This window comes from Phoenix dactylifera, chromosome 1 (genome assembly GCF_051530095.1).
Source record: "Phoenix dactylifera cultivar Ajwa chromosome 1, Ajwa_hap1_PhDact_Kaust_v1.1, whole genome shotgun sequence".
Classification (NCBI taxonomy): domain Eukaryota; kingdom Viridiplantae; phylum Streptophyta; class Magnoliopsida; order Arecales; family Arecaceae; genus Phoenix; species Phoenix dactylifera.
The window spans coordinates 56,250,989-56,269,004 of record NC_143190.1 but is presented as its reverse complement, the minus strand read 5'-3'; the positions used below and the strand labels follow the sequence as shown (position 1 = coordinate 56,269,004).

At 39.6% G+C, this 18,016-nt stretch overlaps 1 protein-coding gene across 2 annotated transcripts; it reads left to right on the top strand.

The window, feature by feature from the left end:
- The first annotated feature begins 2,038 nt into the window (after window positions 1–2,038).
- LOC103696663 (uncharacterized) lies at window positions 2,039–14,947 on the top strand. 2 transcript variants are annotated; one of them, XM_088707315.1, is made up of 3 exons: window positions 2,039–2,458; window positions 2,709–4,915; window positions 6,448–6,756. In XM_088707315.1, the coding sequence occupies exons 2-3, from the start codon at window positions 2,726–2,728 to the stop codon at window positions 6,499–6,501; spliced, it is 2,244 nt and encodes a 747-aa protein (XP_088563441.1). In that variant the 5' UTR covers window positions 2,039–2,458; window positions 2,709–2,725; the 3' UTR covers window positions 6,502–6,756. The 2 variants fall into 2 exon arrangements, with proteins under 2 accessions (XP_088563441.1, XP_008776571.4); XM_008778349.5 differs by lacking the exon at window positions 6,448–6,756 and adding an exon at window positions 14,598–14,947 and having other exon boundaries at window positions 2,040–2,458.
- Window positions 14,948–18,016: the final 3,069 nt, after the last annotated feature.

Here is an 18,016-nt window from a genome sequence, read left to right as displayed (position 1 = left end):
CTATATATCGATTTATTCAGAGATATGTAATGGAATGTTAGATTACTATTTTGCTAGGTGTGTATCATCAGATAATATAATATATACTGAAGAACACCATGGTTTAGAAATAGTATATCAATTTACTTGGAGGTATGTATTAGGATGCTAGATGACTATTTTGCTAGATGTGTATCACTTGATCATGTATTGTGTACTGTTGAACACCATATTTTGGACACCTTCACAAATAAGAAGATTTGTAGAAGGAGAAAGGACTCGGGGATGAGGAGAAAAGCCTTATGAGGAAGAAGAGAGAATACATGCAATTGACCTTACTTCACATGTGCAAAATAGAAAGCCCACCTTATATTATACTTTTTGTTGTGCATATTAGAGAATTTTTGTTCAACATTGTTTATCTTCTTCCAATAAACATACAAAAAAACAAAAGAAACAAAGGAAAAAGATGATATCAGTTTCCTCTCAAAAAAAGGATGACGTCGTCCGTTTAATTTTGTTCATAGATTTTTTACTAATCAAGTTAGAAGACAAGCGTAAACACTAAAATACTTTTTCTACTTCTTTATTGCGCTTATGATGCCTTTGTTCCAAGATTACAAGACACCAGCCTACTTCCTAATCAGATGGATAGATTAAAGATATTTGCTTTTTCAGAAACATTCACACGCACTTTAATTCTTATACATATATTTTCAGCTCAGATATGACGTTTTCTAAGCATTTGGTAACTAATAAAACACCATATGCACGCACATACAAAAATAAAATAGGTCTTGAGACATGAGTCAGGCAGCAAGGAGAGACACTTCCTGTTCGCCTTCGTTGAAAATTACCTGTTACTTCTACAATCATATCTCTAACATCTCTTGTTCCTTTTATAGTTCTTGACTCTTCAGAAGAGTTCAAACCTCAAGGAGGTTTTTAAGAGAAGCTGGAAAGTGACTTTGGTGGATCATGACAGCCACATTTTATTTTTCCTGTTTAGCAATAAACAATTAAGTTGTGATTTTTGGTTTTAATCAACCTTCCCTCTTTTTTTTTAGCTACCCCCATCCTTTGGAGTATTGAAGCTTAATTTTGTTGCGATCACTTTCTCATCTTTGTAGAGAGGAAAATTAGGCTACGGATTGGCTAACTGGCTGACTGGCTAGCTGCTCAGCAGCAGACGATCCAATTCATCTTGACTTAGCTTATCTAATGGCTGTAAATCGGTTAGGAGTTATTTATATACGGGCATTGGTCTATTTTTGTTGTTTAACTTCTTTTTTCACTGTTTAAGGAACTTTATATCCTTCTTTCATCTAATCATAAAAGAAAAAGAAATAAGGGCTGGTTCTTCGATCACGGCTGTCCATATTTGGCACAACGATCTTGATCTGATGGGTCTTGCAGATTTGTTGCCTATGTATCTTAGTGAGACCCATTCAATCATAGTCATCATGCCGGTCATGGATGGCTGAGTAATTGAAGGACCAAGACGGGCTCTCTCCCACTGCAGCAGACCTCAACCACACTTAAATTCCTTGTCTAGTTCAATACTTGGAACAGCGTTGTATCATGAAAGAAGGGTTCCCCTTCCTTCGCACGAGTTCACCATCGAATAATTCATCGATCATTTTGAGATATGTGCAGATGGATAAATAGTGAAGTTCAGAGCGCTTTGAGATATGTGCGGTGGGGGAACTGATTAGAGAGATACAGCCCCTATCTTACTTTAACACTCCCATCCCATGGGTCGCCGTGCATTCCATCAAAACTAGCAAGAAATCCAATTAGAGAACTTTTTGGAATAAGTATTACTTGTTTCCCATCTTAATTTAACACTCCCATGGGTCGTCGTGCATTCCATCAAAACTAGCAAGAAATCCAATTAGAGAACTATTTTGGAATAAGTATTACTTGTTTCCCAAAATATACCACAAATCATTTCCACCGGATCTAAACCGGTTCTCCTGTCCGCTGGCCGCTTAGAGAGATACAACCCCTATCTTAATTTAACACTCCCATGGGTCGCCGTGCATTCCATCAAAACCAGCAAGAAATCCAATTAGAGAACTGTTTTGGAATAAGTGTTACTTCTTTCCCAAAATATACGACAAGTCATTTCCACCGTATCTAAACCGGCTCTCCGGTCCGCTGGAAAGAGGCAGCCCTACGGGAACGAGTATCCGACCGTCGAAGAATTCGAAATTTGAACCGTCGTCTCAAGCGAATAAAAACCCTCCCCAACGGTCACTTTTCCTCGACTCCCTTGAGAAGGAAGACGAAGAGCAGTCAGTTTCCCGGTGGATATTTTCTTGCAAGGGAAGAAGGAGAGATTTTTTTTTGGTGGATTAAAAGGAGAGATTTTTCAGTGGAAGAATAATCGAGGAAGAAGAAGGATCTCCTATTGATTTCTCCAAGAAATCTCTCTCCCCAAATTCGCGATTTGGCATCGTCAATCCCACCCCTTCTGGTAAATTTCTTGTGGCCTTTTAGGTTTTTAGTCCGCCCTTCGTTTCATTTCTCATGGCAATATTTTGTCCGTATGATTCGATTGTGGGATTCTTTAGATATTCTCTGTACCTTTTCTTTTTGCTTTTTCTTCTTTTTGATTGCCCTTTTTTGGTTTATTCTTATCTTTTTTTCTCAGCAATTTTTTTTGGGGATTCTTTAGCTGTTCTCTTGTAGCTTTTTTGCCATTTTCTTATCAATTCTGGTTCCAGATTCCCAAAGAAGAAACATGGAATTTACCCAAGACGCCGATGAGAACAGTGGGCGTTTTCACAAAGTTATGGGGCCAAGATCACAGAATCCGGGGAAAGGAACCAAGAACTCCAACCCTTCAACCACATCAGCAATTTCAAAGAAGAAGATCTTGGCCGAGAAGAATGATTCTCTTCTCTCAGATTCTTATGATCTCTACGACGACATAACCTCACAAGAAAATGCCGTGGTGGTTTCGGGCCATCCTGGTGCCCATTCTCGAGTCATGCCCCTTTGTTCGAAGGTCTTCAAGTCTGGTGATCAAAATGCAATCAGCTCTGATTGTTCTCATTTGGCTCCTTATGATCCGCTGATCAATTACACATCCCCTAGGCCAGAGTTCCTCCGCTACAACCCAAACAGGTGTAAAGAAATTCTTCAGCGCATTGAGGGAGAGATGAAGAAAGAAGAAGAGGGATCAGAGGCCGACTGGAGCTCTTCATCTGATTCCAAGAAGATTCTTCAGGGCATAGAGGGAGAGATGAAGAAAGAAGAAGAGGGATCAGAGGCAGACTGGAGCTCTTCATCTGATTCCAAGAAGATTGCCGCAGAGGAATCGTCATCAGTGTCTTCCACACCTTTGCAGACATCCTTCCAAGATAAAGATGTTGGAGACGGTGAGGAAGGTATTAGTGATGCCCAGGACGACGATGACACAGAAGAGGAGGAGGTGGAAGTGACGCATTGGTATTGTAGAATTGCGTGGAGGCTGTTTCTTCTACTTGGGGTTTTGCTGCCCTCTTTCTTTTATATATATTTTATGAATTATGCTTCTGTTCCTACTTTAAAAGAATATGGAGGCCTTGAAGAAACTCATCAGATGATTCGATATGGAGGGCTTGATCAACGAACCCATAATGGGAATAAATTTCCTGGAAATTTCTGGGGGATTTTAATGGGATTGTCAAATGAGTGCTTTGACATACATTCCAGGGAATTATCATGTCCGCTTGATGGCTTTAAAAGGGAAGTCCCAGAGGAGAAGGCTTTGGAAGAAGGAATATCAATTATCCATCTCAGAAATTTAACTGAAGATGAACAGTTGAATGAAAAATTTCTAACGTTGGAGGATACTGCTAGAAAGGATGCGTCTGAGGAGAAGCAATCCTTTGATGGAAATGGAACTGAACTAATAACAGAAAGATATAGAGATACATTGCTTGAGAATGGGACATTAGGTGGTGTTGACTTAGTGGCTGAAGAAATGAGTGAGGAGGTAGGTAGTTCTAATGAGCTTGAGCAGGAACCATATATTGAAGGAAACCCTGAGGCAGTTAAAGGTGCAGGGAGTGAAAAAGTTGAGATTTTGGAAGCTGAGTCGGCAGAGGTACACAATATTGCTCAGCTTTTGAAAGAATCTTCACAAGTTTCAGAGACCGAATTGCTTTCAATTGACTCGTCATTTGGTCAAGATGCACTCAATGGATGTGGTTCTTTTGAACCAATGAAAGATTTTGGAGAGGAAGCACAAATTATGGGCAATTCTGGTTTTGATGAATCTTTGCAGATTCCTCAGTCCAAGATTGTTCCGAGCACATCATCCAATAATCAGAAGCTAGAAGAATATGAAATCTTCAGTAATTCTGATATAAAATTGAAATGGGACAGCATTTATCTGTCTGCATCAAAGTATGTGCTGCAACTGCTATATATTTTGATATGTTTGTCAACAATAATTGTTTTTAATGGATTGCACAAATACTTCTTAAAATTTCACAAGATCTCACCACCTGAATCCCGCATTCCTCCTGCACTCAAACCAGCTTATGAGTTAGCACTTGAGAAGAAAAGTAGTTCAGTTGTGTCTGCGAAGAAAGAAGTGGAGAACAAGGGTAGTGATTCAGATGTTTATCAGATGCCTCTGACTCATTCGAATGATGAACAAATGAAGTTTAAAGGAGTTCAACCACCAGCAGTGGAATTGCTTTCAGAGTTCTCAGTTGTAGAAGGAACTATCTCTGGGAAAGGTTCTCGTCAGAAAGTGAGAATGTTAGCTGCCTCAGCTGCAGAATCACAGTTCTTTCAATCTCAAAGGAAGATTTCAGTGAAGAAGACCCTTCCATCTTCAGCTAATAAGGTTTATCCATCTCCTTTAGAGTTTTCTTCATTAGCAACAGAGTCCACCTCAACTGGAAATTCTACAGTTCGGAAGCTGCAAAAGATAAAGGTATTGCATAGTTGATAATTAGCAAGGCATTTGATTGATTGCATATTCAGATATTCAATAGGTTCCGAGACTAATACAGAGACTGTTTGTTACTCAGTTAACAGTTACATGGATCATGCACAGATATTCAATAGCATAATCATAATCATGCATCCTAAAGGTAGTCAATATGGAAATAAGAGACCTTGTTATATTGGAATCAGAGGTAGATCAAGATTGAAAATGCTAATCTAAGTGCACACTGGGCTGCTTCTCAGCGGTTGCAACTCTCCATTAGAGAGGAGGTTCCATGTTTGGACCTTAGGAGTTGTTTTGCCGTGTGTGTTTTGTGCGGGCTATCCTTGCATCATTTCTTTCAAATGATTGGTGGTGTTCCCAGCAATACCCTTAAAAAAGGGGAAAAAATAAAAAGCTAAACTTAGGTCAAAGTAAATTTTTTCTTAGCATAATCTTTCCCATTAACTTTATGATAAACAACCACATATCTTGAACATAGTGAATATGGGTATATATGGAAATGCTCGAGGCTTGTCATAGTTGAGATTATTGAATAGAGATGAGGATGGAAATAAAACTCAGAAAAAGTACACATGTGAAACATGATTGTGCTTTTGTTAAATAATTTGAATTTTCTTTTTGTAGTAGAAATTCAAGATGCGCTATATGTTAATGTGTTTGGGTAATCTAGTAGGATTGGGCTAGATTTCTTGCTGGATTCACAGATTGGACAGCCAATTTGAGCATGGCCCATGTCAACTACACCCTCCTAGCTTTAATCCTGTGGAAGGAATAAAAAGACCTCCATGGGCCCTTTTTTCGTTTCTACAGACCAACAGGCCCATGGTCTGGGTCATAGACTGAGACGTGGGCTTTGAAGATTGGGGCTGGGCAGGCTGACCGATTCTTGCAGGGCATCCTGCTGAAATACCTAACAGGCCCTTAGTGTATAACCCCTTCGGACCTATGGGATTGGGGAATATTTGTGTCTGAAACCTTGATTCTGACCTATGGAATAGTGGGGACTGAACTGCTTGCTAACTTTATTCAGTATTTCAATCCGCTAACTTAAAAATGATGAATGGTGAAACTCAATATCTGAATATTAATCAAGATAGATTCACAAGTCTTTGTTTTAAAAAAAATTATCCCATAGTTGGTCTTTCAGATTTTTTTAGAAAACTTGTGATTGAGCAGGAATAAGTATAACCATATGCATGTATACAATGCTAGATGCACATATTTTCATGAATAGGAACAACAATTAGCAATCTCCCGTAGAATTTATGTGGCAGCTCTTGAAAATGAGTTTTTGATTGTTTAGACTTTGAGGGTACATTCATTATATCCGGTGGTTAAAAATGCCTTCTTTGAAGAAGCCCATCTTTCTTTCCAATTAAACTACAGAAACTTAATCCCTGATCCTTCATTTATCTCCCATTTCATTTTTGGCATGACAAGTTTCAATGTGTATGTGCATTTTGAAACATGTTACAAAATGTTCTATCTGCAAAATTATTCTGCCTTTCTCTCAGGAGTCAAGAGTTTGTCTGGAAATATGCTTGGGAGTGAATTATGCATCAATCTAGGTAGTCCTAAGATGCTACGTTAATGATTCTGTGTGAACTCTGGTGGGGACACAGACCACCATTTACAGCACGTTTACAAGCATCGCCGGCGTGCATAGCACTTTGGTCCATATGCAGGGGCCCTAGTGTTATTTTCTTATGTATTTTCTTTTATTTATTATGCATTTTCGTCCTTATGTTAGTTGCTATTTTTAGCTGACTTGTTATGGCTGCCTAGTGTTATTTTCTTATGTATTTTTTTTTATTTATTATGCATTTCCGTCCTTATGTTAGTTGCTATTTTTAGCTGACTTATTATGGCTGTGTTTAGTTATTTTAGTGTCCCATGTTGTTTGTTAGATCATGGGTAGTTACATGATCACTTGTTGGGATCATGGATAGTTGCATAGGGGGCTATATATGGAACTCCATGTCTCTTGTTTAGTCAGAATATTTGGAATGAAAATATTATTTTGGCAAAGGTACTCCCGGATTGGAGACTACTAGAGGAGGATTCCTCGAATCTGGTGGACTCCAGATCTTCCCCCTTCCTTCTCTTCGTTTCTAGAAATTTCTGTTCCGCATCAGTTTGGTATTAGAGCCAGCCAGGGCTTTGCCTCTATGCTAAAGCCTTGATCCTATCTCCCTGAACCCCTCTCGGTTCACCCATACCCGTCCTCAACCCAAAGATCTGGTGCATGGACAGGCTGCCTCTATTTCGTATGCCGCACAAGTTCTTCACGAAATACTTTGCACCATGGATGCCGGAGCGTGATGAGCACCGATGACCAGCGCACATTACGAAGAAAAGGGAGAGTCTTTCGTCCCTGTTCCCCTCCCTCTCGATCAGTTTTCACCAGAACGAGTAAGGGGAGGTTGCTTCTCCTCTAATTTCACCAACCAATCAGGAGCTCGTGACCAGCCGCCATCTATTGCCGCAGGCCATAGAGTTTGCTCTGTAGCAGTAGCCACAGAGTTCAGAACCACCTCCCGAAACCGTCGGGAGGTTGAGGAGGCACCGGTTAAAGAAAAAGTCCCTCAACTGTCACCCAGTTCATTAGCCCGGATCTGCCCCAGAAAAAATAAGAGAAAGAAAGAAAGAAAAAAAGAGGCTGCACGTGAGTTGCACGTGCCCCGTCCCACGTGAGGCACACATGCTCCATCGCACATGAGTTGCACACGCTAGTCACAAAAAAAAGAAGAGGAAATACCTCTTCGTCTGCCTCACGATCGGCCGCCCGCAGAGCTGCTGCCGGCAGGATGCTGCGCCCACCCTTCGCTGCCACCGCTCCGCCTCTCCTCTTCGCCGCCAGGCCGCCCTCGTCCACCGTCACCGCTCTCCTCTGCGACCGCCCACGCTGGCCCGATCGTGAGACTGCCTGTTGAACGTCCGATGGCACGTTGCTCCGACCTGAGCTATGCAACAACGAGATCTCCCTTGATCCTTGCCGGATGTGCTTGACGGTCCCCCATAATACGCCACCCGGTTGCGCTGCCATCTCCTTCATCTTCTCCACTGTCTCCACCCTCCACCGACCCTCGAGTTCACACCGCGTCCTTTTCCTTCAGCTCACCGAGACCCCTCTCCCTCCCGTCTCTAATTCCTCAATCCCTAATCCCCTTTCTTCTTCTCCCTCCCATCTCACCGAGACCGCTCTTCCTTCGCGCCGCCACCTCCGACCTCTGTCGCCGCCTCCGCCCACGTCGTCTCGCCGCTTCCATCACCTCTTAAATTGAAGATCTCCTCCCTCAGATCTTTTCTTTCTCCCGCGTCTCCCTCAGACGTCTTTCTTCCGCTGCCAAGAAGGATCCAAAGCTAATCCAGAAGCTTCGGGTCCCTTCTATATCAACTCTCTCGGGCGAGCGGGCCGACCCCCTCAGCATTTGGCCCATTTCCACGTGGGCTCAAGTGGTTCTTTTGGCCCGTTGCTCCGTGGGCCCGGCTTTCAGGCCCTTACACTTGATCCAGCCCCTGCAACGTGTTGGGCCTCTATAAAGATACCCGCAGTCAACTGTCTTCCAGCAGCATCCTCCACAAATCGTCTGACCCCGGTTCTGCGCTCCGCACTCTGACAACCAATCTCTTCCAGTGATCCAGATCTGTAAGAAAAGGTCGTATCTTTCCTTTAAATAATTTTTCAGCCTTTCCCTATACATTAGTTTATATGTAGATTGCTATTTCTTTTACTTCATATTGTCGGTTAGATATAGGACCTTAATTTTATAAGAGCTGTGCCCCTTGAAAACACATATTGAGCCTCACAAGTTATTTTTTTCAAATCCTCAAAAGGCAACTAGAAAATTTACTTAAATCTGGTGAAGCCCTAATCAATTTGAAGGACCCCACTTTCATTTGGTTAACCTGTGAAGATTTTGCATGACCCAGGCCAAGGTTGGCAGTATCTAAGGCCCTGATATTTAGTTATCACCTGTGCTAATTCGAAAGTAATCGAGACTCTGTCATAAGTCTTTTATTCAAGATTGTTGATTTTAATCTGAATGTTAATTTTTATATCTAGAATTTTCGTATTCTAGAGCATGACAACTTGCAGCGGTACATCCTACTCACATGAGATGTCAACCAACCTAAACTAACAGGTGTTAGATGCCATTGCGGCATTAGAAACCAAATTAGGAGCAAGAATTACTGACCTTGAAACTAGGATGAACACTCGCTTGACTTTGGCTGAAAATTCAATCACCAACCTCCAAGTTACTAACAACGATGGAGAGACTGAACTTGGTGAGTTTGAGCTGCCCCGCCCAAGAAGCCATGGGCAACAATACCAGAGAGATTATCTAAGAGTACGTGAGGCACCAGATAAGCATGTAATGCGCAGTATTAAGATAGAAGCACCAAGTTACGATGGTCGTCTCGACCCAAAAGTCTTCATTGACTGGTTCGCTGATATGGACCATTACTTTGAATGGTATAGTCTATCTGAAGATCGCAGATTTCGTTTTGCAAAAATGAAGCTCACTGGTCCCGCAAAGTTACATTGGAATACAGTAGAGAACATGCTTGCTAGAGCTAGGCAACCCCCTGTGGTACAATGGGATGAAATGAAGGAGAAATTAAAGAAAAAATATCTCCCCATATCCTATAAGAGTCACCTATTAGATCAGTGGCAACGATTGACTCAAGGAAACAAACCTGTGTCTGAATACATCGCTTGCTTTGATGAGTTCTTGATGCGATGCAATGCACGCGAGAGTATGGAGTTGACCCTTTTTAAATTTAGGTCCGGATTGTGAGATGACCTACAAAAAGAGCTTATTCTACGCGAGGTCAATTCTTTAGAACATGCCTATCAACTTGTCCAAGACATCGTGCGTTACAATAATAAGCCAACCTTCAGGTGTTTTGATCTTAAGGAGTCAAACCACAAGTTCACCTATGGGAGTCAAATTAACACTTGGGGTAAGCCCAATATTAGAAATCAAGCGATAGAGTCTCAAAAATTTAATGATCAGAAAATAAGAGAATTTTCATCGAAGAAGAACGTAATGATGAAGGAGATGAGTTGGTCTATGAGCCTGAGGTTGACCATGAAGATTCAGATGAAGGTGAGGAGCTCGGCTCACTTGAGGGTTCCACTCCTTTAGGCGTAGTTAGGTGTGTCCTTACACAACCTAAGCAAGAGATGATGACTAGAGACGCCGATCCATATTTCATACCTATATCAAATGTGGCAAACATAGCTGTAAAGTTATCATCGACAGTGGAAGTAGCGTCAATGTTGTATCCACACGAACCGTCAAGAAGCTATAGTTAAAGACAGTGCCTAATCCTAATCCTTATAATGTATCTTGGGTGGATAAAACCCCCATACCAGTCACTGAGTGTTGTCTGGTCCAAATCAACTTTTCTGAATATAACGATAAGGTCTAGTGTGATGTTATTTCTATGGATATTGAACACATCATCCTTGGTAGACGATGGCTTTATGATTTGGATGTGACCATTTATGGTGAATCCAATTTCTGTTCTTTTGTTTACCAAGGACAGAAAATTCGTATGAACCCTTTGCCTCCTAAATCCTCTACTGCTAGAAAGAAGGATGTGAAGGTTGAAAAGTGCTTTCAAATTATTACTCCTAAGGAGTTTGAGAAAGCAGCAACACAAGAATCCTTAATTCTTGTGTTAGTTTCCAAAGAAGTTGCTTCTGATTTCCAAATAGAATTTTCGAATGAAGTTCATCATGTTCTGGAAGAATTTAAGAATATCTTCCCTGAGGACCTTCCTGATGAGCTCCCTCCTCTGTGTGATATTCAGCATGCTATAGACTTGGTCCCAGGGGCAACTCTTCCGAACTTGCCTCATTATAGACTTAACTTGATTGAACACGCTGAATTGAAACGACAAGTTGATGAACTACTCCAAAAGGGGTTCATTCGAGAGAGTCTTAGCCCGTGCGCGGTGCCTGCACTTCTGACGCCAAAAAAAGACGACACTTGGAGAATGTGTGTGGATAGCAGGGCAATTAATAAGGTAATGGTTAAGTATCGATTTTCGATACCACGATTGGATGACATGCATGACATGATAGCAGGTGCCACGATCTTCTCCAAAATTGATCTTAAAAGTGATTACCACCAAATCCGTATCCACCCTGGTGATGAATGGAAAACAACTTTCAAAACCAAGGATGGACTATACGAGTGGCTAGTCATGCCTTTTGGGTTGACAAATACACCTAGCACATTTATGCGTATCATGACTCAAGTGTTAAGACCTTTCATGGGAAAATTGCTTGTAGTCTATTTTGATGATATCTTAATTTATAACAAAAGCAAGGAACAACACCTTGAGCACCTACGTTTGGTCTACAACTCGCTTAGAAAAGAAAGCCCATATGTGAACCTTAAGAAGTGTTCATTTATGAATGATCGTGTTATCTTCTTAGGGTTTGTCGTGTCTTCCGAGGGGATTTCAGCAGACCCACAAAAGGTCCAAGCGATTCTTGAGTGGCCAAAACCTACTACATTATTTGAGGTGCGAAGTTTCCATGGCTTAGCCACCTTTTATAGGAGGTTTGTCAAGAATTTTAATATGATCACTGCACCGATTACGGATTGTATCCGGAAAGGTGAATTTCATTAGACCGCCGCAGCCTCAAAAAGCATTCCAGATCAAGACCAGAATGATAGAAGCCCCGGTCAAACGCCTCCCAGATTTTACTAAAGTTTTTGAAGTCTCTTGTGATGCATCTGGTATAGGTATAGGTGTCGTCTTAAGCCAAGAAAAACATCATATCGCACACTTCAGTGAGAAGTTGAATGATCCCAAACGGAAATATTCCACCTATGACAAAGAATTATATGCAATTATACAAGTGCTGCGTCACTGGCGTCACTATTTATTACCTCAAGAGTTCGTATTATATTCTGATTATGAAGCTTTGAGATACTTGAATTTTCAGAAATGATTGAGTTCACGACACGGAAAGTGGGATGAATTTCTTCAAGAATACACTTTCGTGTTATGTCATAAAGCAGGAATTGACAACAAAACAGCTGATGCCTTAAGCCGACATGTAGCATTACTTTTTTTAGTAAGCATAAAAGTTACTGGATTTGAGCATATGATTGACGATTATGCATCTTGTCCAGACTTCGCTGAGATCTATGCTAGCGTGTTAGATGGTCGCACCAGGGACAATAGTACTACCTTGTGGTAGATGCTTTTCTGTTCAGAGAAAACAAACTGTGTATTCCTTAAATGTCCCTTAGAGATTTTCTTGTTTGGGAACTCCATGCAGGAGGAATAGCTGGCAATTTTGGTAGAAATAAGACCATTGATATGGTCGAACAAAGATTTTATTGACCTAGTTTAAAAAGGAATGTTGCGAAAATTGTTAGTCAGTGTCGTACTTGTCACTTATCCAAACAGTAACATGGCTTATATACCCCCTTCATATCCTTGATCATCCTTGGCAGAACATTAGTATAGATTTCGTGCTAGGGCTACCAAAGATTAGAAGTAAGCATGATTCCATTCTCGTGATAGTAGATCGGTTTTCTAAGATGGCTCATTTTCTATCCATTTTCAAAACTTCTGACGCCTCCAAAGTTGCGAGGATAATCTTTGACGAGGTAGTTAGGCTCCACAGGCTTCCAAAATCGATAGTGACTGATAGAGATGTCAAATTTGTTAGTTATTTTTGGAAGATCCTTTGAAATTTTATGAGTACGAAGCTTAAATATTCCACAACATATCACCCCCAGACAGATGGTCAAACTGAGGTGGTCAACCGTAGCCTAGAAAATCTTCTAAGATGTTTAGTGGGTGACCACCCGGGTAATTAGGATCTTCTCCTATCCACGACTGAATTTACCTACAATAGCTCGGTGAACAGGACCTCTGGCTTGAGTCCTTTCGAAATTGTTTTAGGCTATGTTTTGCGAAAACCTGTTGATCTTATCCTAATAGCACCTAACAACAGAATCTTTGAAACCGCTGAGTCCTTTGCTCTTCCTCCTTATGTTCTTACCACCCTCTGAGTCTCTGAAGAATTGACAACTTTTTTTTGAGTGCAAAATGCCTGACATATGGGGCCTTTCGGGGATCGAACATGAGCAACCTCCTTCCCAACACATGCAAAACTTACATAAAGAGATTAATAAGAAAATTGAAATCAATAATGCGAGATATAAAATGGCCATTGACTTGCGTCGCTGATATCAAGAATTTCGAGTGGGTGATGATGTAATGATCAGAATCAGACCTGAACGGTTTCCACCATGAGCCATTAGAAAATTGCACCCCGAAGTATGGTCCATACAAAATTCTGAAACGGGTTAGATAGAATGCATATGTGGTGGATATTCCACGTGATTTTGGAATTAATCCAGTTTTTAATGTATAAGACTTAGTTGCCTACGGCAATCCGATAACTATTCCTGAAGATCTATTTACTGAGCCTGATATTGACCTCACATCCAATTTTGAAAACACATCTCTTGCTCCTGCCTTGCCTTCTATACTTTTTTCTCCGCAGATCATAGACACAGTGGAACATATTTTGGACAATCAGATTGTTAGTATGCATAGCGGTGGTTATCAGCGATATCTTGTCAGATGGCATGGTTGACCTCCGTTAGATGATACCTGGATTAGCAGAGATGAGCTTCAGCGACTTGCTTCTGACCTGTTGGAGCACTATTAGAGATCCGTTTCGTCAGGGGCGAATTCTTCTCAGCTGAGAAAAGTTGGTGGGGACACAGACCACCGTTTTCAGCACGTTTACAGGCGTCGCCGGTGTGCATAGCACTTTGGTCCATATGCAGGAGCCCTAGTGTTATTTTCTTGTGTATTTTCTTTTATTTATTATGCATTTCCGTCCTTATGTTAGTTGCTATTTTTAGCTGACTTGTTATGGCTGTGTTTAGTTGTTTTAGTGTCCCATGTTATTTGTTGTATCATGGGTAGTTACATGATCACTTATTGGGATCATAGGTAGTTGCATAGGGGGCTATATATGGGACCCCATGTCTCTTGTTTAGTTAGAATATTTGAAATGAAAATATTATTTGGCAAAGGTACTCTCGGATTGGAGACCACTAAAAGAGGATTTCTCGAATCTGATGGACTCCAGATCTTCCCCTCTTTTTCTCTTTGTTCCCAGAAATTTCTGTTCTGCATCAAACTCCTTGTGGAATCAGGATTACTCTTTGTTCATATGTTCCTGAGTGAAAACTGTTGGTTTACGTCAAGCAGATGGCTTGTGCACGCATGCATGCATGCTTGCATATAAATGTTAGGATGTATTTACCCAAATTCAGTCTTGCTAGCTACTCAAATTTGAACTTTAGAATCACTTGTGACATTCTGGGTGGACTAAATGATTTTTGACTCCTTTTAGTTTGGTGGTTAAGTAAATCAGTTTTTGGGCTGGGCATATTTGGCCTTTGTCTAGTACAAAAATATAACGGTCACATCTGGATTGACCTTGTTCAAAAGATATGCTCGATGTTTACCGGTCTGAGGCAAAGTCGTGGTTCCTACTTATAGAATATCTCCTTTGCAGATTTTTTCCATTTAAGAAGCTTAATTATTTCAAGAAAATAATCTTGGTGCGTGTGTCTAATAGTTATAACGTGTCTTGACGGAATAGGATGCTGGAGATAGAGAAGAGCTAGTCAAGTTGGCATCTACTCCTCTGAGGCGCTCAAGCCGACTCCGCAAACGGGTTACTTCTCCTTGAGCTGAAGATGAGACAGCTCTTTAGTGCTGATCGAAACAGCATCCTGTTGTTGTTTCATGTTCTGATCTCTGACTTGTTGTATTGACAAAACAAATGCTTTCCTATTAGTGCTGTACTATGAGAAGGCTTGACACAACTGAATGATTATTTTTTACATGTAACTCTTCTCTCCTGCTTAACAGCTTTAACTCTGCATGCAAAAGAAAGCTGAGGAGTTTCAGAGTGCATCTCCTATAATTTTTGCCTCATTATTGCCGCCATCACCTGCCTTTGATAGTTTTTTCCACACGACCTTAGTTTTTTGTCTGCGTCAATGATTAGCCAGACAGGTTTGCAAGATCTCTTCACTTGTTGATTAATGAGATTTATTTGGTGATCAGAATCTTCATTAGAAGTATGAGCTCCTTTTTTATACCAGTAGCGGAATGATTTGTCCTGTATTAACTCATTTTATGCTGCCTCTCTGACATAGTTACATCTGAGAATTACCTTCTGGCTGGTGATTGAAGCTTGGGTACCATACATTGCAATCTGTTGTTGGAGTTTGATACTTGGAGCATCAACTTGTATATATTCTTATTCACGGGATGGTCTTGAGGTCAAGGTTATTTCTTCTTTCCATTGGCTCTGGAGAAGCATGTAGCGAAGGTTCAGATGATGGAAATTAAGAGAAATGGGTTAGTGTTATATCTTTATATTTACATTTTCGTTTTTGTAAAATCACCAATAAAAAGCTCTGCATCATTTGCCAATCCAGTTAATTTTGTAAATTGGTTCCCACTATTTAATAGCCATGAGTTTTTTTTTTTTTTTTTTAGCACTATGAGGTTTCAGGGTGAGGTGAATGTTGTTAAACTCTCATATAAGGTGATGCCAACGTGTTCAATTTGTTTTTTACTACATTTGAATTGATGCACTACTTCCACTGCTTTCTACCTGGAAACTCGTGGCTGTTATCATTGTTTTGACTGTTGGCGAGAGTTTTATCTTAAATATCTTGAGTTCTTATGATGTCATTATCTCCGTTATCATGATTCACATCTCCGTTATCTGTCTGCAGGTTAAGGCTAGGTACATCGTATAACGACGGATGCAACTTTCTGAGTCGAGGTAAAAGCGTCACTCGTCATAATGATTGTGGTTATGCTGCATAATTTTACCAATACCATCCTTCTTATTTTTTTTTTCTTTTTCTCAGTCCCATCAGGGACCAGGATAGATTATGAGCTACGCAAAAGGTGTGATATTGGATTGTGGCATGAGTCAACACGGGTTTATGGAGAAGATTTTTATATCTTCAGATGACCCTAACTTTTCCCCAAAACGGGGTTATCTGCTCGTCTCCATCACCATGCATGCATCTAAGTCCTACTGATCTGTTCTTATTCAGCTGTTGGATTAGAAACCTACTACTTTCACTGGCCCACTAGAAAGGTGGGTGTGGTGTTACGTGGCACTAAGTTGGGTGTGATGTTGCATGCGACTAAAGGTTACGAGGAACCAAAAGCTCAATGATTGGGTGGGTCAGCGGCGACGATTTAGATTCGGTTCCATGGCCTTTAGACCCCTTTTAATTTGGTGTTCGCTTGTGCACGTGAATGCATAGCGAGAGTAGCAACCTCATCATCAACTTTGGCATTGAAAAAAATAAAATAAAAATAAAAACTTTGGCGTGTAAGTGACAAATTGGTGATTGACGGTTACCTAACTTTATATCAAAAGGAGTTTGAACAATGCTGCCAAAAACTATTTATCCATCATCGATCTATAGTGATACTGAACCAACCAAGATAAAATAGACATATAATTCTGAAGAATTGGAGGAATTCTTGTCTTAAAAAATTGCTTATAGGAGGGCCCAGCACCTAAGTACATAGTCTTCAAACCCTACAAGTGATTTTTCAAGGTGATTCGTCAGCTACCTCTCAAGAACACAAAAAAGAAGAAGAAGAAGGGGGATGATTAGCCAGCTTTAGGCTGGCAAGTATTTTCTGTTTTTTTATAAACGTGACGTACCACTAGTTCCCACCTAGCTTTTCCCTAATATGGTGGCTATCCTTGGTGTTAGATCAATAATATATATCCAAGGTGTTTCAAAGGTTTATAAGTCAAAAATATCTAGATAATATCTATCCTTATATTTTGTAAAAAAAAAGAATACCATCTTAGATATTTTACTATATAAGTGAGGAAATATAATTAGTTTACTACCAGAAATTTTGAAATGACATGATATATTGACTATTTTCACTTTAAAAAAAGAAATGTTAACCATCACAAAACTTTCTAACCCTAGGTCATTATTATAAACAGATATATAAAATAATGAATTGTTGAGTTATTAAAATAATAAGATCTAATTTATATAGTTTTATTAATTATTGTGCTTATCTTATTTCTTTAAGACTTTTAAATGATCATGGTCCCGTGGTCTTGCGATGCGCACCAATAGATGGTTTTTTTTTATATATATACTGGTCATATTGTCAATTGTGTGGAACTTAATAACAAATATGGTTCATCATTGATCAATTTAGAATGTATTTGCTAGATGTGATTTTAAGTTAATGGAGCGGTTTAAGTCACTTTTTTAAGATTTTTTTTAATATAGGTTAATGCTTCTATGCATACAATTGTTTGAATCAGAGGACTCACGAAATCAAGTTAAGCAATGCAATATATATATTATTTTTGTTCTCAACTCTTGTATTCATAATATATATTTTGATAGAAATTATGGACACCATATGAAAGAGTTATTTGATCCAAGTTTGTAAAATTGATTTTTTTTTGAAAGGGGAGAGTGAATCATGAGATACTCCTCAAATAAAAATTAACTTTTGCAAGTATCTAAAATAAAAGTTTGGCAATATGAAGTAAATATGCTTTTATTTTTATTTAAGTTATAATAAGTTTTAAAATGCATTTTATAAATATATATTTTTAAAATAAATGTAACCTTTTATACTTTTTAGGTAACTATCTTTTATTTTTTTATAAAATTTATTTCCAATTATTATTATTACTATCCATATAAAAACGTATTTTATTTCCTTTTTTTTTAGGGTCCATAAGGCATGCTTCTTTGTTGAAAACTTCATAAAATCCAAAAGCTTCTATGGACGGACATGGATGTCCGACCAAAGATCCTGTAGATTCGCCACTCCTCATCATTTGTACGAACGATGTAACCATATAGAAATATATTCGAATAAATATAAAAAATAAATAGATATCAATATATCCATTATGAAAAAAAATAATACTACGGTAAGGCAGAAAAATGACATAAATAAAATCACATAAAAAATTATGGCATGACTGCCAAA